Source organism: Myodes glareolus, chromosome 7 (assembly GCF_982192425.1).
Source record: "Myodes glareolus chromosome 7, mMyoGla1.1, whole genome shotgun sequence".
Classification (NCBI taxonomy): Eukaryota; Metazoa; Chordata; class Mammalia; order Rodentia; family Cricetidae; genus Myodes; species Myodes glareolus.
Window position 1 is genome coordinate 56,800,271 of NC_142032.1, and position 25,586 is coordinate 56,825,856.

General features: G+C 41.5%; 1 protein-coding gene across 2 annotated transcripts in view; it reads left to right on the plus strand.

Annotated features, from left to right (window-relative positions):
* Window positions 1–25,586, plus strand: part of Pacs1 (phosphofurin acidic cluster sorting protein 1) — a 131,884-nt gene that overhangs the window by 82,919 nt on the left and 23,379 nt on the right. For both annotated transcript variants that reach the window (XM_048457925.3, XM_048457926.3), the window contains exons 2-6: window positions 8,614–8,701; window positions 18,256–18,345; window positions 19,495–19,620; window positions 24,548–24,692; window positions 25,419–25,510. In XM_048457925.3, coding sequence (XP_048313882.2) covers window positions 8,614–8,701; window positions 18,256–18,345; window positions 19,495–19,620; window positions 24,548–24,692; window positions 25,419–25,510 — 541 coding nt within the window. The remainder of the gene's footprint in view (window positions 1–8,613; window positions 8,702–18,255; window positions 18,346–19,494; window positions 19,621–24,547; window positions 24,693–25,418; window positions 25,511–25,586) is intronic.

Genomic DNA, 25,586 nt, shown 5'->3' on the forward strand with positions numbered 1-25,586 from the left:
AAGACAAGAAAAAGTGAGCTCTAGGTTCTCCTCCATAGGAAAGCATTGGAGAATAGGGTCACAAAAGCCATGAGGGCCTAAAGGAGCTGTGGGCTTATGGGCAGCTCCAGGGGGAAGGTGGGAGAAGAGAGCAGGAAGGGGCACAGTAGCCTGGTTTGGCCTAAAGAAACTAACTGCAGGATTGCAGCTCCAAAGTGCGTGGATGGGGTCAGGTGAAGAGGTAGCTTAGGTAGACTTAAAGACCATGGCTGGGGTACCTTCACCTTTAAGAGTACCAGAGGGATGCCAGTCACTCAAGGGTTACTTCCTTAGACTCAGGGAAATGATTACTCTGGCTAAAGGAGAAACTTACCCAATTGCTGCTGGTGGGTGGGGTGCTGAGTGATCAGTAAGCCAGAAGGTGAGTCTGTTGGGGTGGTATTTTGTTTGTTTTGTTTTTGAGACAGGATTTCTCTGTGTAGCTTTGGAGCCTGTCCTGGAACTTATTCTGTAGACCAGGCTGGCCTCAAACTCACATAGCTCTGCCTGCCTCTGCCTCCCAAATGCTGGGATTAAAGGCATGGGCCACCACCACATGGCTGTAATGTCCTGTTTTGATCTGTAACTATTAGACATGTAGAGAAGCAGAACTCACATGGAGGTAGAAAAGCTATGCAATCTGTAAGAACTAACCAAGTTCCTGTTTTCATATAAGTGCCTTTGGAATGAAATATTATAAATTGTGCTTAAAGAATTAAAGGAATAACAGACAAGTTTATGCCTGAAATATAGAAATAAAACATGTAGTTAGAGTTGAAGTAAAATAGTAACTGAAGTTTAAAAATATGCTCATAGATATGCTCAGTAGTAGTATTTTGTAAACAGTAAAAAAAAATCTGGATACTTGAAGCTAAATTGCTAGAAATTACCCACTGAAAGAAGAGAAGGAAAAACTTAAGAAAAGTGAGTGGAACCTCCGGGATATAGTCAAGTGGTGGGATGTAGCTGTGATTGGGATAGAGGGAAAGAGAAAAGGGGGCACAAGATTCCTGAAACTCAGCCGGGTGGTGGTGGCGCACACCTTTAATCCCAGCACTTGGGAGGCAGAGGCAGGTGGATCTCTGTGAGTTCGAGGCCAGCCTGATCTACAAGAGCTAGTTCCAGGACAAACTCCAAAGCTTCAGAGAAACCCTGTCTCGAAAAACCAAAAAAAAAAAAAAAAAGATTCCTGAAACTCACTGGCCAATCAATCTTGCTACCAGTGTGCTCTGGATGTATTGAGAGACCAGGTCTCAAAAAGTAAGGTGGAGCAGGGCATAATGGCTGTGCCTTTAGTCACAGCTCTTTGAGGCAGAGACAGGGAGCTGTTTTTATTTTGATTTTTTTTTATTTGTTTTGTGTTTGTTTGTTTTTTGTTGTTTGTTTTTGGTTTTTTGAGACAGGGTTTCTCTGTGTAACAGCCCTAGCTGTTTTGGAACTGGCTCTGTAGACCAAGCGGGCCTCGAACTCACAGAAATTCACCTGGATGCTGAGGTTAAAGGCATATGCCACCACCACTCAGCAATCCCTGAGTTTCGATCCATCCTGATCTGCATAGCAAGTTCCAGGACAGCTGCAACTACATAGAGAGACCCTCAAAAAGTAAGGTGGAAGGGCTGCAGAGGTGTCATTAAGAGAGCATACTGCCAAGCAATAGTAGTGCACCCCTTTGATTCTGGCAGAGCCAGGCGGATCTCTAAATTCAAAGCCAACCTGGTCTACAGAGTGAGTTCTAGGACAGCCAAGACTACATAGAAAAACCCTGTCTTGAAAAAAAAGAAAAGATAAGGCTGGTGGAGGTTGGTATTGCACTCCTAAATCCCAGCACTAAGGAGACAGAGACAAGTGGATCTCTGAGTTCCAGGACAGCCTGGTGAACAGAGCCAGTTCCAGGATAGCCAGGGCTACACAGAAAAAAAAAAAAAAAAAAAATCTTGTCTCAAAAACAAACAAACAAAAAAAAGAAAGAAAGAAAAACCCAAAAAATGAGAGAGAGAGAGAGAGAGAGAGAGAGAGAGAGAGAGAGAGAGATAAAGAAAGAGAGAAATAGTTTTGAAACAAGGTCTCACTTTGTAGCCCCTGGCCTGCAATTTCCTATGTAGAAACAGGCTGACCTACTCACAGAGCCTGTCTCTGCCTCTAGAGTGCTGAGATTAAAGACATGTGCCACCACACTTAGTAAGGTGGGATGATTTCAAATTCTATTCCAGTTTAGGCTAAATTACTAGCTACACCCAATCTTCCTGCCCCTTCCATTTTTTTTGGGGGGGGGGGCAAGGAAATGCTAGCTAATAGATTAAGGCATTAACCACAGGACCTAATTAGAAAAAGACTTGGCCGTGTGCCCAGCTCATCCAGCAACAAAGGGGAAAATATTCTGCATTTGTGACACTGTTTAGAAAGGGGTGATTTAGTGTCCTTTAATCTAAGCTAGTGTTGTCCAATTAAGAAGCTGTTGGATAAAAACATGGGTTTTATGTTCAATGAAGTGAACACATATTTTTTTCTTCTTATTGTTTTTGCATTAGATAGTTTTAACTAAATAAACTATACATTACCCATTTACTTTCACATAGCTGTGTTAAAAGTTGGAAGGATCCAAGTAAGAGGACATAGTCTATGTCCATTGGCACAAGGTAGAACTACATGAGAGCTTAAGGAGGTAGGAATACTGCAGACTTCAGAGAGGGAGAAAGCTTGGCCTACAATGGAGAATCAGAAGGTGGGGGCTGTAGAACAGCCAGAAATGATGTTTGTTGGGAAGGCTTTCGGATACCCATTCCCCTTTCTGTCTCACAAGTTGGGATAGTCCTGGGGCATCATGCTTACTAAGCAAGTGCTTTCCCACTGAGCTACATTACTACCAGCCTTTTTTATCTTGAGAATTCAGACTGACCTTGAATTTGAAATCCTCCTGCCTCAGTTTTGCAAGTGGCTGCAATTACAACTATATTTATTCACATTGGGCCTTAGCTGCCTCTCTGTCTAGTTTGAGACACAGGCTGTGGAAAGCATGCTGTCAAAGTGCTGCAGAGAACACACACATGGCCACAAGGTTCCCTTGACTTAGACGGGTAGGATAGCTGTATAAAGGTACTGGGAGCGGAGTATGGTAGTACACACCTGAAATCTCAGCTCCTCGAAAGCTAAGGCTGGGAGTTGCAAATTCTAGGCCAACTGAGGATAAGTTGTGATACCCTGTCTCAAATAACCAAGCTAGAATAGAGAAGGAAACAAAAATTATTGTTGTTTTTATGGTTTCTCTGTGTAACTTTGGAGCCTATTCTGGAACTAGCTCATAGACCAGGCTGGCCTCGAACTCACAGAGATCCACCTGCCTCTGCCTCCCAAGTGCTGGGATTAAAGGCGTGCGCCACCAACTGCCCAGCTCAAACCCACAATTTAAAACTAAAGGTTTTAACTCTCAGGAACAATGATGCTTTTACCCTGGGAGGATTGGACATTTGGAAAAAATGTAGATGTTTGCTTACTAAAAGGAATGTCTCATTTCAAAATCATAAAAGTGTACCACCAGGAATTTGAAAGTAATAAAGGTAAAGGCTCTTGCCACCACGCCTGAAGATTCAGTCCAGTCACAATAATGATCCACATGGCAGGGGAGGACCGTTTCTTACAGAACAGCTTCTGACCTCAGCATGCACTGTGGTACCTTTGTGCCCCCACACAAATACATTTTAATCTAAATTGTTTAGTTTTATTTTGCGTGTATAAGTATTTGACCTGCACATATGTGGGGCCATGACCAGCAGAGTAATGATCTAAGTGAGGCAAGAAGGAAATCCAGTTTAGTACAACTTGGTAGCTGGTATTGATTCAAACTTGTAGAATGTGACCCCAGGCCATTTATTTTTTAGACATTTAAGTATGGTGCAATTTAAAAACAAAAAACAAACAAACAAACAAACAAAAAATCCTCCCAGTAACAATTGTCACAATCCCCTGTGCACAGTAAAGCTTTGAGATGTGACGACATTGAAACTCTTGTAGTATACATGTAACCTCTTCCATAAAGATAGATTCTTGAGTTTAAGGGCCTAGTGAAGGATCAGATATGGTCTCATTCATACAGATATTATTGAAGTCACCAAGCTACAAAGTACATGTGACATCTCCCCTAAGGATAAGTTCTATTGACTGAGAAGCAATGTCAAGATAAAGGTCTACAGAGAAAATATGGGATAAATATATAGTATCAGGGGTTCAGGTAGGGCCAAGCCTTACAGATAGCACAGACCACCAGTCTTCTGACTATATCTACTCTCAGCATTCTGTATGGAAAACCGGAATTCATTCCTTCTCTTGAAGAGACAAGAGTACGGGTATAACATCCCTGGTTTCCCCAGAGCTTATCTATGAGCACAAAGACTTTGTGCCCTCTACACATGTATATTATTTGCACCATTACCTGCAGACGTCTGAAAAGGGGTCAGCTCTCCTAGAACTGGAGTTATGGATGGTTGAGAATCACCGTGTAGATGCTGGGAAACTGGGTTTAGTTACCTGCAAGAGGAACAAATGCCCTTAACCATTGAGTCATCACTCCAGCCCTAAAAGGTAATTTTAAGATTTGTTTTCTTGTTAATTATGTGTGCACCTATTGTATGGGCATGTGTACTCGAGTATAAGTGCCAGTGGAGGTCAGAACCTCTGGAACTAAGTTACAGGGGGTTGTACATTGCCCAGAATAGGTACTGGGAAACAGACTCTGGTCCTCTGAAGGAGTAGCAAGTTCTCTTAACCACTGAGCCATCTCTCCATCCCCCTAATTTTATTTCATTTTATTATTGTTTGTTTTGAGACAGATTATTTTTATGCAACCTTGGCTATAGTCCTACAACTCCTTACATTGACCAGACTGGCCTTGAATTCACCTGCCTCTGCTTCCTGAATGGTAGAATTAAAGGAGTAGGCCACCATACCTTGACCGTGATTTTATTTTTTAAAGCTATTCTTTAGATTGTTCTTTGAAGAATGAGTCTTTAAACCGGCCGTGGTGGCACACACCTTTAATCCCAACACTCAGGAGGCAAAGGCAGGTGGATCTATGAACTTGAGGCCAACCTGGTCTAAAATGTGAGTTCCAGGACAGTGAGGTTTACACAAAGAAACCCTGTCTTTAAAAAAAAAAAAAAAAAAAAAACCAAAACAAAACAAAAACAGAAACAAACAAAAAATGAGTCCTTAAATAAAAATAAAACTATTTATGAACAGCTATATAGTTATAAATAAAGAAATAGCTACACATGATACTATTGGGTAAGGGTTATCCCATTCCATATATTATCAGGTAAAATTGACTCCCAGGTCTCCCTTGATAGTGATTATCGGTAGAGTCTGACCTGCTGTTCTTCCCTCAGTATCTCTGCCAACCCCAGTATCAAGTTACTTTGAGACCTGCTAGCTTAGCTTCATATTGTCTGGAAGTCTGCGTATACAAAGCTAGACAATTAAGTAGGTCTAGATCTGAAACTTGTACTTGATGTGTTTGGGTCCCACAGTAGACTTGAAGGATATTCATTTATGTCACAGAATTTTTTAAATATACATAATAATTTATTTGTTCTTTAAGAATTCCATGCATAGTCGGGCGGTGGTGGCTCACTTCTTTAATCCCCAGCACTCAGGAGGCAGAGGCAGGTGGATCTCTGTGAGTTCGAGGCCAGCCTTGTCTACCAGAGCTAGTTCCAGGACAGGCTCCAAAACTACAGAGAAACCCTGTCTCAAAAAAAAAGAAAAGAAATGTAAAAAGCATCATGCTTTAGTCATTTCTTTGTACTCTTGGACTTCACTCTCTTCTGAAGATTTATACTTTACATATGAAATTAATAAAAATAAGTATGAAAGTATTATTTCCTCTTATTACCTCAGATTCTTAGCATCATCCAAAGAGTGCACACACTAAGGAGTGTGGGGGACATCTTTCTCCCCTGTGGTTTCACACCACAGCTAACTATTTTAAGACCTTGAAAACAAGAATTCTGACACACCATGCACATATGGGCAGCACTAATTGGACTCACTGGGTTATAAAGGAGGGGGAGGAGGAGATGAAGTATGTGTGGGGGGTGTTTGAGAAGCTTAGGAGAAGTTGAAACAGGAGAGTAAGGGGTAGACATGATAAAAACACATCGCCTGGCTCTTTTTACATTTCAAAAGAGCAATAAATATTGGTGTGAGAGAACAGGACAAATGAGATTAGATTAGTAGACTCTAGCTTTGTCAGTAAAGGGCGTGTACGTGGTCAGGGTGTGAACCTAGTGTAAAATGAGTGTCACGTCAGAGCCTGTTTATTCAGCCTCCTGGCGACCCTGCCTAGGATTTCAGTCTCTTGGTGAAGGCTATTTCATCCCACCTGCTGTGTAAAGGACATCCCTCCCAGAATGGCCCTTAATGGTTTCATGTTTGCAGGCAAACTTAAGCCAGTTCCTCAAGTGAATTCACTTGAGGTAGTCAGTATACCAGTTTTGAGATGGTGCTTTCTTAACTCCTTCCTGACATATTCAAAATTCAGTGGTTTCAAACAATAATAACTTTCTCTGAGCAAAGCACTTTGTCAGAGATGTGTAAAGATTATTCTATCATTCTCACTTCCACCCCTGTCCCAGCAGCTCTTTATTTTTCTAGAAAAATGCAGGTTTTGATCTGGAATGGGTAGATAGAAAGATCAGAGAAAGATGGAATTGTCTTTCCATAAACAAAGCAAGTTAACTATTAGAATACTTTTAAATGTGCCACCTAAAGGTGATGACAACTTATTCCAGTCCCCACCCTGACCTGCTTTTGAAAATGTTTATTGTCTTGGTGGAGAAAAACATCTTAAATCTAAATTACTCCATTTTCTTGTTTTGTTTATTCAAACAGAATCTGAGCAGCTGTATTCTTGGAGAGGGGAGGGAGTAAAATAAGGAGAGAAAAGAGAACACTGGCAAGAAAGGGAGTGAACTGAAATCACAGAATAGTGTTTCCTTTCTTAGCTCTTCAGGTTTTGTGAAGCTGATGTGTCTGGATGCCTGTGATGCTTCCAGAAGTAAGAAACAGGACAAAGATGTTCATAGTTAGCTATTGCTGTACCTCTTGTGAGCTTCACAGAATTAAAGCATTTCATCCATGAACTAGCTCTTGTAGACCAAGCTGACCTCGAACTCACAGAGATCCGCCTGCCTCTACCTCCCAACTGCTGGGATTAAAGGCGTGTGCCACCACTGCCCTGCCTGACAGATTTAATCTTGTGTAGTCCAGAGTAGCCTTGAACTAACAGAGATCCGTCTACCTCTGTCTCCAAAATACTGGGATTAAAGGTGTGTTCCACTCCTGCCTGGCCTCTAGTGTCTTAGCTCTGCACTATGATCTTCAGGCAAGCTTCATTTGTTAAAACATAAACAAAATATCACTGCAGTCCTGGAACTCACTCTGTAGACCAGTTTATCCTTGAAGTGACAGAGATCCTCTTGCCTTTGCCTCCAAGTGGTGGAATTAAAGACATGTGCTCCTGGTTTGGTATTTTTTTTAAGTGATATTTTTTTTTTCTGGAACTTTTGTGGCTTGATTGCTTTTCTCATTTTATTTAACTCATGAAGCTGCCCTTTATATAAGGAATAAAACAATTATCTGTCATTGTTTTTGTTCATATAGCCAGTTTTCCAGTATGGTACTGTTTGTTGAGTAGTTTGTCTACCTACATGGTAAATTCCTATATACAGACGCTGTTCCTTGCCACTGATCTCTCTGTTTATTCTTTTCCCGTTATTATTTTTTTGTTTTGTTTTGTTTTTTGCTTTTCGAGACAGGGTTTCTTTGTAGCTTTGGAGCCTGTCCTGGAACTAGCTCTTGTAGACCAGACTGGCCTCAAACTCACAGAGGTTCATCTTCCTTTGTGTTCTGAGTGCAGGATTAAAGGTGTGCGCCACCACTGCCTGGCTAGTGCTTTAACTTAATTACTTTGACCCTAGAGTGCATGTTAATATTTGTTGAGTAAAACTTTTTTTTATTTTCTTCCCCCTGCCAGAAGATACCTTACTTTTATTATTCCTATGAAAATTTAAAATCCTACAGAAAGACAGAAAGAGTTAATGTGCTCCTGTATTGTTTCTCTCCACAGTGGAACATTCATTAAGATTTTATTGTATTGGTTTTATCTGCTTTTGTATTATTCTGAAGTATTTTGTAGTTAGCTCTAAAATCCTTCCTGAGAGTCTGAAGTATCTCTTCTTACTTTGCATGCTCATATGTGTGTATGTGTGTTCTCTATGTTGCTAAGACTTACATATGTAAATGTTTCAGATATGCTTAAGTGGCAGGTAGGGGAAAACTGAATAACCATATCTTTGCCTCCTAAATTCCCCTGAAATAGCTCCACATTAACAGTGACAATCTGTGGGTTTGGACTTGAGATATATAGACATCTACTGAAGTCCACAGAGTGATACACCTTTAACACTTGCCAAATATACAAGCTAAAGCCACCTTGAGTGGCGTTCTCATAGTCTTACTTGTAGTAGAGCAGATTCCCACGGTAAATGTTACCTTCACACGTTCTAATATTTAACAGGACCTTCTTTCTCTGTATTTTTCTAGGCTGTTCAGCTTGACCCTAAAGAAACTTGTTATGCTTAAAGAAATGGACAAAGATCTTAATTCGGTAGTCATTGCCGTGAAGCTGCAGGTGAGTTGAACAGTGAATTTTCAGGACCCGCGGAAACTAGACAGTGCATTTACCTGTCCCAGCTACAGAAACTCCCTGAGCCACCCCTCTCCTCAGCTAGGTAGAGGAGCAGTTGAAGAGCAGAGAGGAGCATCTGAGCTAATGAGACAAGAGTTCCAGTTCCTCCTCTAAGATCCTCAGTTTCTTGATACTTGTCTTGAAGATCAAAATGGTCCTTCTCTTCTGCCTGCCTAATCATATCAGTGAAACAGACAACATCATAAAGGAGTAGGGCTGCGCTGGGCGGTGGTGGCGCACACCTTTAATCCCAGCACTTGAGAGGAAGAGGCAGGCGGATCTCTGTGAGTTCGAGGCCAGCCTGGTCTACAAGAGCTAGTTCCAGGCCAGGCTCTAAAACTACAGAAAAACCCTGTCTCGAAAAAGAAAAAAAAAGAAATAGAGCTGTTCCAGTCTTAGTTCCCCAATTTCTGGATTAAGGAAGCACTTTCAGAGCCTTCTCATAGGATGTAAAAAATTTATAGATTATTAGTCTTAGCAATTTAAAATTTACTGGAGTATTGTATGATCTAGGTAGCACTCACAGTTAATACTTCTACATTAGTTCTGTGTCCTCAGGGGATCTAACACATTTCACAAATATCTGGACTCCCAAATATTTTTGAATTCAAAAACAGAGAAACTAAACTACAAAAGCATTTAAGAATTTACCTGTTGCCACCTAATTATTAAGTGGCAGAGCTGAGATTGGAAAGAGTATGTAATTTATATTTAATTAAACTCCATTCCCAGATCCTCTTTAGCTGATCAATCCTTCCTAATGATGACTCCCTGGAGCTTAGTGAGATTCCTAAGTGCCTCTGCAGTGGTTAAATAATGACTGAATCCTTCAGTTTGAGAATGGTGTGTTTGCTAAGTCTCATTCATTAAAAAAAAAACAGTGAGCTATGTAGTGATTCCCTACAAACTAGCATACTTTATTAGCTAGTTTGCCTGCTTTGTGGTATTTATTGTACTAAATGGCCTTCATTAAAATCTTCAGTTGGAGAGATGATTCAGTGGTTGTGAGCACTGGTTACTCTTCCAGAGAACCTGGATTTAAGTCCCACAAAGTGGCTCACAACTGGCTAGAAAAATGGATCTGCAGTTAAGAGTATGTACTAGCTGGATGGTGGTGGGCATGCCTTTAGTCCCAGCACTCAGAAGGCAGAGGCAGGAGGATCTCAGTGAGTTCAAGGCCAGCCTGGTCTACAGAGGTAGTTTGAAGACAGCCAGGACTACACAGAGAAATCCTGAGGGTTGGCGGGGTGGGGGGTGGGGGGGTGGGGGGGGGTGTCGCGTATGTACTAACTAGGTGTGGTAGACACACCTTTGAACACAGCACTTGAAAGGCAGAGACAGGGGGCTGGAGAGATGGCCCAGAGGTTAAGAGCACTGACTGCTCTTCCAGAGGACCAGAGTTCGATTCCCAACACTCACATGGCAGCTCACAACTTTATGTGACTCCAGTTCCACGGAATCCAATGCCCTCACACAGACATATATGAAGACCAAAAACACCAATGTACATAAAATAAATAAATTTTAAAAAAAGAAAGTCAGAGACAGGCTGATCTCTGTGATTCAAGGCTAGCCTGGTCTATATAGAAAGACCCTTTCTCAAAAAACAACAAAAAGAATATGTACTGATCTTTCAGAGAACCTGAGTTCTGTTCCCAGTATTTATCCATGTCAGGCAGCTCACATCTACCTCTAACTCCGCATCCAGGGAATCCAACTCCTGGCTTCCTTAGGCATGTGCGCATAATACACAGACTCACATATGTACATAACTAAAATTAATTATTAAAAAAAATTTTTGAGGCAGGGTCTCACTGTGTAGCTCTGGATGTCCCACCATGTAGAGTAAGCTGACTCAAACTCACAGAGATCCTCCTGCCTCTGCCTCCAGAGTGCCAGATTAAAGGCATGTGCCACCATGCCCAACAATAAAAATAATTTTTTAAAACTTCACATTTTTCAGGCTGAAGAGATGACGTAGCAGTTAAGAACACTTCTTGTTCTTCCAGAAGAGCTGAGTTTAGTTCCCACATGGTGGCTCACAAACATCTTTAACTTCTGTTCTAGAGAATCCAGTGCCCTATTATGACCTCCATGGGCACCAGGCATGTACATGGTACACATATATAAATGCTACTAGCAAAATGCTTATACACATAAAATAAACCTAATTTTTTTGTTTTTGTTTTTGGTTTTTGGAGACAGGGTTTCTCTGTAGCTTTTGGAGCTGGTCCTGGAACTAGCTCTTATAGACCAGGCTGGCCTCGAATTTACAGAGATCCACCTGCCTCTCCCTCCCGAGTGCTGGGATTAAAGGCGAGCGTCACCACGGCCTGGTTTGTTTTTGTTTTTTTGAGACAAGGTTTCTCTCTATAGCCCTGGCTGTCCCAGAATTTGCTTGCTAGACTAGGATGGCCTCAAACTCAGAGATCCACCTGCCTCTACCTCCAAAGTGCAGGGTTTAAAGATGTGCACCACCACCACCTGGCCTAAAAAAAATTTTAACTTTAAAACTTCTATCACTCCTGATGAATTCCTCTGTTTTAAGACATAGTCTGATTTTATTCCCCGTTCATCTTTGTGCATGATTCCTCCAAAACCTGTGAAATGCTACTAATAAACACCGCCGTTGGGAAACAAGCATGTGTTTTCCTGGTTCTGCCCCCACTCCAGGTCTTGCGCAGTGTCTCAGTGTCCAGGGACAAACACTGTGGGTACAATTTTGAACTTGCTGTGTTTGCCCTTCCTGTCATCAAATGCTCTTGCCAAAGGAAATAATTTCATTTCCTGATTAAATATTTGCCATTCTGTAAAATCTGTGATTTAGCAAAAACTATAAATATCCTGAATGTTTATGTCACTTTTTTTCCAAACAGTTGAAAATAATTATAGCTGTTACTGCATTCAGTTTCGATTACCTATTTATTGATTTATTTAGTAAATACTGATTGAGATTTCGTTATATATTGAGCATGGATTTAGGCACAAGTGAGGGAGTGGTAAATAAAACAAAAATCCCTGCCTTTAATGAGCTTTCCATTCTAATTACACAGCAGTATTTAAAAAGAGCTCCCTAAGATACCATTAGAGAATATGAGTCAAAATCCTTTCCACAGTAATGCTGTGGTATCTGTCATTCACGCTGAGTTGATACTTGCACTGAAAATACCAGTGCAACCCTGAGTGAAATTCTTCATGTTACAGTCCACATGAACACCAGTGTTTGTCAGCTTTCCATTACTGTAATTAACCAAGATAATCAGATTAGAGGGAGTAAAGATGTCTTTCGATTCACCGTTTCCGAGATCTCAGTCCTTTATGGGCCTGTGTGCATAGGTAAGGGAGAAAGAAAGGAAGAGACTAAGAAGACACAGGCCCCTCAATAGCACACCCTCAGTGGTCTGATTTCCTCCTATCAGACTCTTCTTATGCATACTATTTTAAGTGCTTTTTATTTAAGATTAAAGATTTTGGTAAGGAAAAGGATAGCTCAATGGGTAAGAACTCTTTTTCTTGTTTTTATTTTATGTCTGTGTATCGTGTGTACAGTGTTCTAGAAGGTGGGAGGAAGGCATTGGATCCCTTGGAACTGGAATGATAGTAATTAGTCACTATGTGGGTGCTAGGAATCAAACTAGGGTCCTGAAAGAGCAGCCAGTGCTCTTACCCACTGGGCCATCTCTCCAGCCCCCAGCACAGTGGTTATTGTTGTTGTTGTTGTTGTTGTTTGTTTGATTGTTTTGTTTCTTGAGACAGTGTTTCACTTTGTAGCCCAGACTGACCTGAAACTCTCGGAGATCTGCCTGCCCCCGCCTCCTAAGTGATGAGATAAAAGGTATGCCCCACTGCACCACTGCATGCGGCATAAACATAGCATACTGTTTTAAATAACGTTTTCACTGGACTATAATTCAGATTCCATTCGTCTCACCTACTTGAAACACACAACTGCAGGCAGTGCTACATTATTCAAAAGAGACTTCACATTCATTTACTGTTATCCTTACCAAACTGTCTATCCTCCATCCCTTGCTCTGGGCAACTACCACATTTGGTAATTCACACCACGGGGGGTGGGGGAGAGGGTGAGAGCAAGAGACTAAGGCAGGAAGAATGAGAGTTTTATTATCCTGAGCTGCATAGTAAGGACCTGTCTCAAAAACAAGTATTTTGAAATAACAGAAGCCTAGTTTGAAAGACGTTAATATTCATTAAAGTTTTTATGGTCTTAATGATGCTATGGCCTTAAACACTTTTTTTTTCTTCTGTACTGATAATGTACTGTGGAGTAGGGAAATGAGGATCTGGGGAGATAGCTTAGCAGGTAGGAGTGCTTGCTGCACAAGTGTGAGGACTTGAATTCTAAAACCTATGTAAAAGCCAACATAGGACAGACGCCTTTCATTCCAGCACTTGGGAGGCAGAAGCAGGAGGATCTCTGAGTTCAAGGCCAGCCTGGTTTACAGAGTGAGTTCCAGGACAGGCAGGACAGTGGTTTAAAAAAAAAAAAGCCAACATAGTCATATTGTACCTGTAGCATCAGTGCTATAGTAGCCAGAAACGGGGGTATCCGATTGCAGGTGCTTGTTGCCCGCCAGCTGAACTCCAAGTTCAGTGAGAAAGACTGCTTTAAGAGAATAAAGTAGAGAGTAATAGAACAGGACACTTGATGTCCTACTCTGGCTTTCATACATATGTGCATACACCTGTGCATGCACCATACACTAAACACACAAGTACATTCATACACTTTTTTCTTTTTTATATTTTTTAATTGATATTTATTGCACTCTACATTTTTCTCTGCTCTCCCCTGCCTCTCTCCTTCCCCTTCAAGCCTCCCCCCAGGTCCCCATGCTCCCAATTTACTCAGGAGATCTTGTCTTTTTATACTTTCTACTTCCCATGTAGATTAGATCTATGTAAGTCTCTCTTAGTGTCCTTATTGTTGTCTAAGGTCTCTGGGATTGTGGTTTGTAGGCTGGCTTTCTTTGCTTTGTGTTTAAAAACCACCTATGAGTGAGTACATGTGATAATTGTCTTTCTGTGTCTGGGTTACCTCACTCAAAATAATGTTTTCTAAGTCCATCCATTTTCCTGCAAAATTCAAGCTATTGTTATTTTTTTCTGCTGTGTAGTAAGTACTCTGTGTGTAAACGTACCACATTTTCCTTATCCATTCTTCGATCAAGGGGCATTTCGATTATTTCCAGGTTCTGGCTATGACAAACAAAGCTGCTATGAACATAGTTGAGCACATGTCCTCGTGGCACGATTGGGCATCCTTTGGATATATACCCCAAAGTGGTATTACTGGGTCTTGAGGAAGCTTGTTTCCTAATTTTCTGAGAAATTGCCACACTGACATCCAAAGGGATTGTACCAGCTAGCACTCCCATTGGCAATGCAGAAGTGTTCCCTTTTCCCCACAACCTCTCCAGCATAAGTTGTCATCAGTGTTTTTGATCTTGGCCATTCTTCCAGGTGTTAGATGGAATCTCAGAGTTGTTTTGATTTGCATTTCTCTGATGACTTAAGGATGTTGAACATTTTCTTAAGTGTCTTTCAGCCATTTTAGATTCCTCTGTTGAAAGTTTTCTGTTTAGGTCTGTACTCCATTTTTTTTATTGGATTATGTGATCTTTTGGTGTCCAATTTCTTGAGTTCTCTGTATATTTTGGAGATCAGACCTCTGTCTGATGTGGGGTTAGTGAAGATCTTTTCCCATTCTGTAGGCTGTGGTTTTGTCTTGTTGACCGTGTCCTTTGCTTTACAGAAGCTTTTTAGTTTCAGGAGGTCCCATTTATTAATTGTTTCTCTCAATGTCTGTGCTGCTGGGGTTCTGTTTAGGAAGTGGTTCTCTGTGCCAATGCATTCAAGTGTACTTCCCACTTTCTCTTCTATGAGATTCAGTGTGTCTGGCTTTATGTTGAGGCTTTGATCCATTTGGACTTGAGTTTTGTGCATGGTGATAGACATGGGTCTATTTTCATTCTTTTACATGTTGATATCCAGTTATGCCAGCACCACTTGTTAAATATGCTTTCTTTTTTCCATTTGATATTTTTTGTTTCTTTATCAAATATCAGGTGTATGGGTTGATATCCGGGTCTTCTGTTTTCAGTACTATAGCTCTGTAGTAGAGTTTGAAGTCAGGAATTGTGATGCCTCCAGAAGTTCTTTCATTGTCCGGGATTGTTTTGGCTATCCTTGGTTTTTTGCTTTCCAAATGAAGTTGAGTACCGTTCTTTCGAGGTCTTTGAAGAATTTTGCTGGGATTTTGATGGGCATTGCATTGAAACTGTAGGTTGCTTTCGGTAAGATGCATAAACAGCTTTTAAACATTAAATTAATAGTGGTCATGCACCCTTTAATCCCAGCACTTGGGAGGCAAGGACAGACAGATCTCTGTGAGTTTGAGGCCAGCCTAGTCTACAGAGTGGGATTCAGGACAACCAGGGCTACACAGAGAAACCTTATCTCAAACCCCCCCCAAAAGAAATTAAATTAAAAAAATAGCTAAGTGTTTGGGCAGTGGTGGCGCATACCTTTAATCCTAGCACTCGGAGGCAGAGGCAGGTGGATCTCGGTGAACTTGAGGGTAGTCTGGTCTACAAGAGCTAGTTCCAGAGCAGGCTCCAAAGTTACAGAGAAACCCTTTCTCAAAAACAACAAAAAGAAGGGAGGGAGGGAGGAAGGACGGAAGGAAGGAAAGAAAGAAAGAAAGGAAGGAAGGAAGAAAGAAATTGCTAAGTGGCTTAAGAGGTGGCTTAGTAATTAAGAGCACTTCCGGAGGGAGGACCTGGGTTCCATCCTCAGTGCCATCTGGTGGGTCCCCAGTCTCACGGTATCCAATACCTCTTCTGGCCTTTAGTTACAGCACACACATAGAACACAGAAATTCATGAAGGAAAATACCCATACATATAAAATAAAAATTAAAAATAGACAAATAAGATTTAAGGGTATTAAAAATAATCCTGAAAAGGAACCCAAGTTGGTAGTGCCCTCAGGAATCCAATATTGAGACTCATGGAAATTAAATCTTCCCGGAAGGACAGAAAGATAAGAATAGTCATGTAGCATGCTTCAAAGGGGCCAGACCTGACTGTAGGCTGCTTTCTACGCCCTGTTACCTACATGTGCAGCTTTCTTTCAGAAGCTTACCATCCAGACAGTCCTAGAGATAGAGCTACATCCCCAGCCCCAGAGAGCGTATTTGGGATAGAAGGTGTTTGTGTGTAGAAAGGGGTCTCTCTCTCTCTCTCTCTCTCTCTCTCTCTCTCTCTGTGTGTGTGTGTGTGTGTGTGTGTGTGTGCGCGCGCGCGCGCGCCAGAGGACAATCCTGGATATTATTCCACAATGTTGTCCACGTTTAATTTTTAAAAGACAAGATTTCTCTCTTCAGTGGCCTAGAACTCTCCAATTAGGTTAGACTGAATATCAGTAAGCCCCAAGGATTCTTCTGTTTTTGTCTCTCCAGCACCTGGGATTACAGGTGCACACCACTACACCAGGCTCTTTCTATGTATGTTCTGGGGTTAGAACTTGGGTTTTCACTCCTGTGAGAGAAGCAGAAATTTTTACAGTTCTTAACAGCATGTATTTAGGTGATGAAAGTTCAAATAGTGAGGCCTGCTACTTTTGGAAAGTGATACGACTTTTGGAGAAAATACAAGATAAAGGGATGAAGGGATTACAGGTGGTGATGGATGTAGGCCTAAGAAGATGACGTTTATGCAAAACCAAGGTAGTGAGCTACACAGATTCAAGAGGCGTTCTCTAGGTAGAGAGAAAAGCCAGCCAGAAAGCCCTACACAGCCATGGTGCTGTCCGTCCGGCTCTCAGATGTCTAGCTGTGGCCTGTTTTTGTCTAACATGGCCAACTCTAGGTTCTCTGACTTCTCTAGCTTTGTTGGGTCTAGTATGTCTGACAGAATTGAGAGGAAAGGGAAGTCAGTGAGACCGGGAGGAGTAGAGTTTAAAGGCAGAGTCCCCCACCCAGCTCTTGTTCCCTGTTACTCAAAGTGGGTAATCAGGAGTGCTAGATAATAACACACTCCCTATACTAGTGGTGATTTGGGTGAGAGCCGGGGTTGACTGAGAAGACTCAGCGAGTTGAGAGAGTGAATCTGCTGTTTGGTGAGGCAGGGAGGACTGGGGTAGAGCAAATTATAGGGAAACCTGAAATTCAGTTTATTGTGTTGTTTGAGGGCTAGTGAAACAGTGGAGACATGTCAGAAAAGAGGGCCGGGAAGTAACAGGAGTAAAGGGAGTGAATAGAAATTAGAGCTCTAACCCTTCAGTGCCAGGAAGTCTGGAAGGACTCAGAACAAGAGTACCTACAGCAACAGAGGGAATTGAAACAACAAGAAGGGACCTAGGCCATCAGACTCATTAAGAGAGTCACTCACCCATCTTGTAGTGGTAGTTTGATGGAGCAGAGGTGACATAGAGCAGCTGAAATGCATTAGGAGAAATGGGAATAGGGGACTCAAAAAAAGAAGTCTACTGTGAAAAGACACACCTGTGAGGCAGGAGGGGTTTGTTTGCTTTGTTGGAAATAATAGCACATTTGCTTATGAGAATGATCTAGGACAGTGAGGAACATTGGTTATGTGAAAAGAAAGAATGGCTTCAGTAGTGCCTTTAGAAGGAGTTTAGTCCCCAAGCAGGGTGCTCCCTCAACCTCGGATGGGAACATGGGTAGTTGTCTGTGACAGAAGGGAAGGGAGGGTACTGTGAGGATAGAAGCCCAGGGGCAGGTTTATGAAGTAGGAGCTGCACTAGCTTTCTCAGAGAAGAGAATCAAGGTTAGCAGCATTAAGGAAGTGTTTGTTAAGGGTTCAATGTTAGGGAAACTGAGAAGGTATAGTATATCATGTAAGAAGAGACCAGGCAGAGGTGGCACATGCCTTTAATCCCAGCACTCGGGAGGCAGAGGCAGGTGGATTTCTGAGAGTTCGAGACCAGGCTGGTCTACAAGAGCTAGTTCCAGGACAGGCTCCAAAAGCTACAGAGAAACCCTGTCTTGAAAAGAAAAAAGAAGAGAGATTACAGAGAATATACTTAAGACATTATGACACGGTTCCTAGGCAATGTTACTTACCCCACTTAAGATGGAGGCTATAAATTTAGTCAACTCACCTAGCTGAATTATGCTTCTATGCATGTTCATCTGGTACAGTTGTATCTAAAATAGTCTAAAGGACTAAGAGTGTAGATCAGTGGTAGGCGCTTACAAAGCCATGATTTCAGTACTCGGCATCACAAAAAATGACAATAAATAAAATAAAATAATTGTAACTTGCCAAATAAACCTAGCAAGAGTAAAAGCAGACCTGTGTAGGAGGGCATTTATCAATCCTGAGTGTCCCACAGCACAGCAGACCTGTGGGGAGGACACTCACAGATCCTGAGTGTCCCACAGCACGGTAGTTGTTCTTTTGGTCTAACTTTTAGTGACACCACTTTGACAGAAGTTTTTTTGGTTTCAGGGTTCAAAAAGGATTCTTCGCTCCAATGAGATCATCCTTCCAGCAAGTGGCCTGGTAGAAACAGAGCTCCAGTTAACCTTCTCCCTTCAGGTCAGAATTTTCTAAATCTTTAAGTTTTCTAACATGCTATAATAGTTTAGTCCTCAAATAGTTTTAAAACTTTTTTTCTCCAAAAACTGCTAGAGCCTAGCTTCAGGAAAGAAAAAAGTCACCTGTGTACTAAAGACTAACTTGGAAGGCCTGAGAAGTCTTTGAGCCAGTGTACTGGATATGCTGCTGAGTTGGGTGCTGAGGCCCAGTCTCCCCTTACCTGACCATATATGACTAGCAGCTACCATTGAGCCTCCACTCTACCCTTGGCCTTTCCCCTCTCCTTACTGTCTGAATCAGTAAGAACAGAACTTGTAAGACATGTTTCTGTTCCACCTAGTCCTGCAGCTGTTCAGTCTCAAAGAAACACACAGAGGCTTATATTAATTATGAACTGTTTGGCCTTTAGCTTAGGCTTATTATTAACTAGCTCTTACAACTTAAATTAACCCATAATTCTTGTCTGTGTTAGCCATGTAGCTTGGTACCTTTTATCAGTGAGGCATTCTCATCTTTCTTCCTCTGTGTCTGACTGGTGACTGTAGACCAAGCCTTTCCTCTTTCCAGAATTCTCCTAGTCTGGTCGCCCTGCCTATACTTCTTGCCTGACTACTGGCCACTCGGTGTTTTATTAAACCAATATGAGTGGCAAATCTTTATAGGATAAAAGAGCATTATCCCATAGCAAGAACTCACTTCTATCATATGGTTGTATCCATCCATCTCTCTTCGTCCTTCTTAGAGCATCTCTCATCATAATCCTTGTAACCCTACGCAGAAACACCTGTCCAGATGGCAGAGAAAGATGTTCCTAAGCTTGGGTAAACCATACCAGTACCCTGCAGAACCAGCCCCTCTGGTGGGTTTTCTTATTCTGACCAATTTTTTTTGGGGGGGTGGGCAGGGTTTCTCTGTAGCTTTGGTGCCTTCCCTGGAACTAGCTCTTGTAAACCAGGCTGGCCTCGAACTCACAGAGATCTACCTGCCCCTGCCTCCCAAGTGCCCAAGTACTGGGATTAAAGGCGTGCGCCACCACCGCCTGGCCTGACCAGTCACTCTTAACAAGCAAGAGAAACTGAAGCACAGTCCTCTAGCAGGACCTGACCCATGCATGAGCTGACTAACCATCTGAACTGTTTTCCTCTTCAGTACCCTCATTTCCTCAAGCGAGATGCCAACAAACTGCAGATTATGTTGCAAAGGAGGAAGCGGTATAAGAACCGGACTATCTTGGGCTATAAAACCTTGGCTATGGGACTTATCAACATGGCAGAGGTAAGCAGAATACAGTCTTAGACTGCAGGCCTCTAAGTCTGTTGTGGTCCTACAAATGATTTCAACAGCCAGCAGGCAGGTATTTCTTTTTTCTTTGTAGATTAATTATTTTGTTGGAAATTCTTCAGTCTATAACTAGCTTTATCAATTACTTTCTCTAACACAAGAGTATTTTCTTTTAACTTTTTAAACTTCATTCTAAGATTTACTTATCTTAGCAGGGCAGTGATGGTGCACATCTTTAATACCAGCACTCAGGAGGCACAGCAGGCAGATCTCTGTGAGTTTAAGGCCAGCCTGTTCTACAAAGCAAGTTCCAGGACAGCCAGGGCAACATAGAGAAACCTTGTCTTGAAAAACAAAACAAAACAAAACAAAACAAAAATACTTATTTATCTTATTTTATGGGTATTAGAATTTTGCTCAAATACATGTCTGGATCATGTGCCTCCTGAAACTGGTTATGGATGGTTATGAACTACCATGTGGGTTCTGGGAACTGAACCCAAGTCTGGTTAAGAACATGTCTTCTTAAACACTAAGCTGTTGCTCTAGCTCCCTTTTTCTTTTGAGATGGGTCTTGCTATGTTTCCCAGGCTAGGCCCAAACTCCTAGACTCAAGTGGTCCTCCTACTCCAGCTTTCCACGTAAATGGTACTAGAGGTACATCATCAGGACCAGCTCTAACTTTAATATATACACATATGTGTGTGTGTATGTATGTATTTTTAAGTTAGTTTTAGTAGGAATAATGAAAAAAATTTCTGTATGCAGAGTCACCAAAATACTTTCCTTGATAACACATTATTATGCTTAGATAGTCTCTCTGTATAATGTGGCTATTCTTTTATAGGGTTTGTTTGTTGGTTTTTTGATTTTTGAAAGAGAATTTATATAGCTTTGGCTGTTCTGGGACTGATTAGACCAGGCTGACCTCAAACTCATAGAGATCCACCCGCCTCTGCTTCCTAGGTTCTGGGACTAAAGGTATGTGTCACCACCTGCTGGGTTTTTGTTGTTGTTGTTGTTTTCCTGAGCAGTTTGACAGTTGCATGAAGCCCCATTATACCATTACATATTAATGTTATACCATTTTAATTTTCTAAGCATGAGGATACTGTCCTACCTAAGCTTCATTGCCCACCACAGTCAGAATGTTGACACTAACATAAGGTTCTGTCTAACTCATAATCCCCAGCCTCATGGTGTACTTCACCATGTCTCAGTGAACTTCCCAAGACCCATGATGAGACCTAGAAGTTGGTTCATTACATTTCTTTGTCATATTTCTTTGGGCTCCATCAGTCTGAGGTGATCTTCATATCTTCTTTGCTTTTTATGACTGTGATGTAGGTCTTTTTTATTTATTTATTTATTTATTTATTTATTTTTTATTTTTTATTTTTTTGACAGTGTTTTGTGTAACAGCCCTTACTGTCTTGGAACTCGGTCTGTAGACTAGTCTGACCTCAAACTCAGAGAGATTCACATGCCTCTCTCTGCCCTTGAGTTCTGGGATTAAAGGTGTACACTACCACTGATGCAGGTTCTTGAAGAGTACAGGCTAGTTACTTTATCAAGTGTTCCTCAGTCTGTTTTTTTCTGTCCTTGTCTCTAAATTAGGTTCAGTGTCTACATTTTTGTCAAAATAACTACCAAAGAAGCAGTCTTCTTTCCAACACAGTATGGGTTGCACAGCTGCACGTTAATTTGTGTAGTGAAAGGTGATATGGTGCGCACCTTTAATCCCAGCACTCAGGAGGCAGAGGCAGGTGTATCTCTGTGAGTTCAAGGCCAGCCTGCTCTACAGAGTTAGTTCCAGGACAGCCAGGGCTACACTGAGAAACGCTGTCTTGAAAGATGAAAGAAAGGGGCTGGAGAGATGGCTCAGAGGTTAAGAGCATTGCCTGTTCTTCCAAAGGTCCTGAGTTCAATTCCCAGCAACCACATGGTGGCTCACAACCATCTGTAATGGAGTCTGGTGCCCTCTTCTGGCCACCAGGCATACACACAGACAGAATATTGTATACATAATAAATAAAATATTTAAAAAAAAAAAGAAGGACGAAAGAAAGAAAGAAAGAAAGAAGGAAGGAAGGAAGGAAGAGAAGAAAATGTATTTTGTCCTCATTAGTGAAAAATATTTTATATAGAAGTATTTGAGACTATATTATTGTATCTTTCACTGATTAATGTATTAATTATTTTTATATGTGCGTGAGTGGGTATGTAAAGGTGTATTATGGAATATGGGTGTAAACATGCCATGACATACTTGTGGAGATCAGATGACAACCTCAAGTGTTGGTCTTTGCTTTCTAGCTTGTTTGAAACAGGGTCTTTTGGTTGTTTATATCCATGTATTCTAGGCTAACTGGCCCATGGACTTCCAGGGATATTCCTGGCTCCACCTTTTATCTCAGTGTCAGAGCCATTAGGATTACAGAAGCATGCTACTGTAGAACTATTGCATCTGTCTTTACATGAGTTCTGAGGACCCAGACATATGTTCTTACTTTTACATAGTGAAATTTTACCCACTGAGACATTTCCCTAGCCCCCACCTATTAATGATTTTGAACTGAATTAGTTACTATTTTGATGCCTGTCCAACTGTGAATTTCTAAACTAGCTATCCCTTCTGTATTGGTCAGTTGACAAATAGAGCATTTCTTTCTTCCTCCACTTACCATTTGATCTACTTATTTCTGTCAGTTATGGACTGTGGATTCTTGTGGGGTTTTTTTTGGATGGGGTTAAATTTTAATTTAAATAAAATGCTCTAGTTTGGCCAGTAAGAGCTCTTCCAAGCTGTCTTCTGTGTCGTTTTTGATAAGACCCTTCCTTCTTTATAGGCCATCTTACTTTCTGGTACAAAATAGCTCAAGCTTATCTTGTTCTTGCCTTGACCCAGTCCTGGAAGAGCTGATTTTCTGAGGCTTCTGGGTGTTTTAGTGGCAAACAGTACTTTAAAAATCAGATAGTGGGGGCTGGAGAGATGGCTCAGTGATTAAGCGCATTGCCTGTTAAGAGCATTGTCTGCTCTTCCAAAGGTCCTAAGTTCAATTCCCAGCAACCACATGGTGGCTCACGACCATCTGTAATGAGGTCTGGTGCCTCTTCTGGCCTGCAGACATACACACAGACAGAATATTGCATACATAATAAATAAATAAATAAATAAATAAATAAATAAATAAATAATTTTAAAGAAAATCAGGTAGCGTCAGGCATGGTGTGATAGCACAAGCCTTTAATCCAAGTATTTGGGGGCAGAAGCAGAGAAGCAGCTGGATCTCTATGAGTTCAAGGCAGGACTGGTCTACTAGTGAGTTCCAGGACAGCCAGAGCTATATATCGAGACCCTGTCCGGGATTTAAAAAAAAAAAAAATCAGATCAGAATCCTAGCAGTGCTCCTGTGCACAACCGGAATAACTTCTGCTGAAAGAACTAAGAAACTAGAAGGTGTGTATACATGAACACACCATGACCATTTCCTGTTTATGCATAGCTATCCCACCCAGAGCACACTGTGCTTACTTCTGTTCCAACCCAATAGCATAGGGCCTGATCTTGTTTCCTTCTTCTTCCTATCAAGTTCCTTTCTCCAACAGCAAGAAACTAAGCTCCCATTTTCCTTGATATTCTGCTCATTTACACAGTACTCCTGTATGCCAGAGAAAGAAAAGAAAGAGAAAGAAAAAAAAAGATGCTGAAAGAAGGCTTTTTAAATTATCTGTACCTTAATAAATGAAACACAGTGGATTTGGCTGCACACACCTTTCATCCCAGCATTCAGGAGGCAGAGGCAGGTGGATCTCTGTGACTTAGAGACCAGCCTGGTCTATACATAGTTCCTGAAAAGGCAGGGATAGATTGGGAGAACTTGTCTCAAAAAATAATAATAAGTGGAATAGAAAAAATGTTACGGTTCTGGTAATGTGTTTGTGTCTTCTCCCAACCCATCTTCCTGACCTCTTGAGGTTTTATTTGAGGATGAGGTACTGTGGGGAGGAATTAACAGCATCATCCCACTCTTCCACCTGGGCCAAGCCCTGCCATTTTCCTGTTTTCTGGCTCTTTTATTTTCACTGCCACACAGCTGACCAACCATGCATACAGGCCTGGCCTTACCCAGACTCAAAAGCTAGTATTCATGTAAAGGACTTAATTTAACATGGAACCCTGGAGATTGGCAACCATTTTCAGCCTCAGGCCTCAGTTGTTTTGTTGTTTCATTTTGTTTTGTTTCGAGACTGAGCTTCTCTAAGTATCTCTGGCTGTCCTGGAACTCACTCTGTAGACCAGGCTGGTCTCAAACTCACAGATCCACATGCCTCTGCCTCCCAAATTCTGGAATTAAAGACGTGCACCACCACTGCCCGGCCTCAGTTATTGTCTATAAGCACATGACCCTGATTAGCAGCTGGTATTTCTAGAGGTAGCGGTATTGTTGTTTGTTGTTGTTGTTGTTGTTGTTGTTGTTTTAAATTGCCAGGTTCAGCATCGCTAATAGCTTAGAAGCAACTGCAGGATTTTTTTTCTTTTTGAGATTTATTATTATTTTTGAATTATGAGTATGGGGGTGTTGCAGTATGTGCAATGAATACACGTATCTAAGGAGGCCAAAAGAGTGTTGGATTACCTAGAGCTAGATTTACAGGTGGTTGTAAGCCACCTAACATAGATGCTGGGAACAGAACGCAGGTCCTCTACAAGAACTTCAGGCACTCACAACCCCTGAGCCATCTCTATCTCCTGGAGATAGTTTTTAAAGTAAACCCTTAAAAGCAGTAGGCATATATTTGGAAGTGAGAAGGAAAATACATTAACAGAATGCTGTTGGCATTGTTACATGTCATGTGGGTTTATTATAGTGATAACCTGGCACTGGCTAAGGTGTTTTATTATATACTTTGCTCACAGGTGATGCAACACCCTAACGAGGGTGCTTTGGTGCTTGGCCTGCACAGCAACGTGAAGGATGTCTCTGTGCCTGTGGCAGAAATAAAAATCTATTCTTTATCCAGCCAGCCCATTGACCATGAAGGAATCAAGTCTAAACTGTCTGGTAAGATATAAACAGTGGGGCTGGAGAGATGACTCGGGAGTTTAGAGCACATGTTGCTCTTTCAGAGGCTCTGGATTTGACTCCAAGCATCCATGTAGTAGCTTACAACCATCCTAATTCTAGTTCCCAAAGATCTGACACTCTCTTCTGACATCCAAGGGCATCAGACACACATGTGGCACATATAAATACATGCAGGCAAAACATTTATACACATAAAGTAAATTTTTAAATAATTTTTAAAAATATATATGCAAGGGGCTAGAGAGATGGCTCAGAGGTTAAGAGCACTGACTGCTCTTCCTGAGGTCCTGAGTTCAATTCCCAGCAACCACATGGTGGCTCACAACCATCGATAATGAGATCTGGTACCTCCTTTGGTCCTGCAAACATACAGACAGACAGAACACTGTATACATAATAAATGAATAAAATCTTAATATATATACATATATATATGTGTATATATATATATATATATATGCAATGTCTGCAGACACTATAGAAGATAAGGGAGCCAGTGCACTGGCCTTCATCCTAGAAAAGCTGAGTCAAACATACATGAAAAGTGCCCAAGAAAGAGGCACTTATAGATCCCTGAAAGTAATGTGTGGCCATGACTTTCTATGTGACCCTTCCCTCTCCAACCCAGTCCTATTGATCCCTGTTCTTGAAAGTCATTTAGATCAAATCAGGTCAAGGTTCTTACCAGAGTGTTTGTTCTAGATCGCTCCCCAGATATCGACAACTACTCCGAAGAAGAGGAAGAAAGCTTCTCCTCAGAGCAGGAAGGCAGTGATGACCCATTGCATGGGCAGGTAACTTCCTATGACTCTTCTGTACAGTGTTTGAGAGGCGCCTTGAATTTCCCAGCTCATTCTGTTTCCTGCTCAC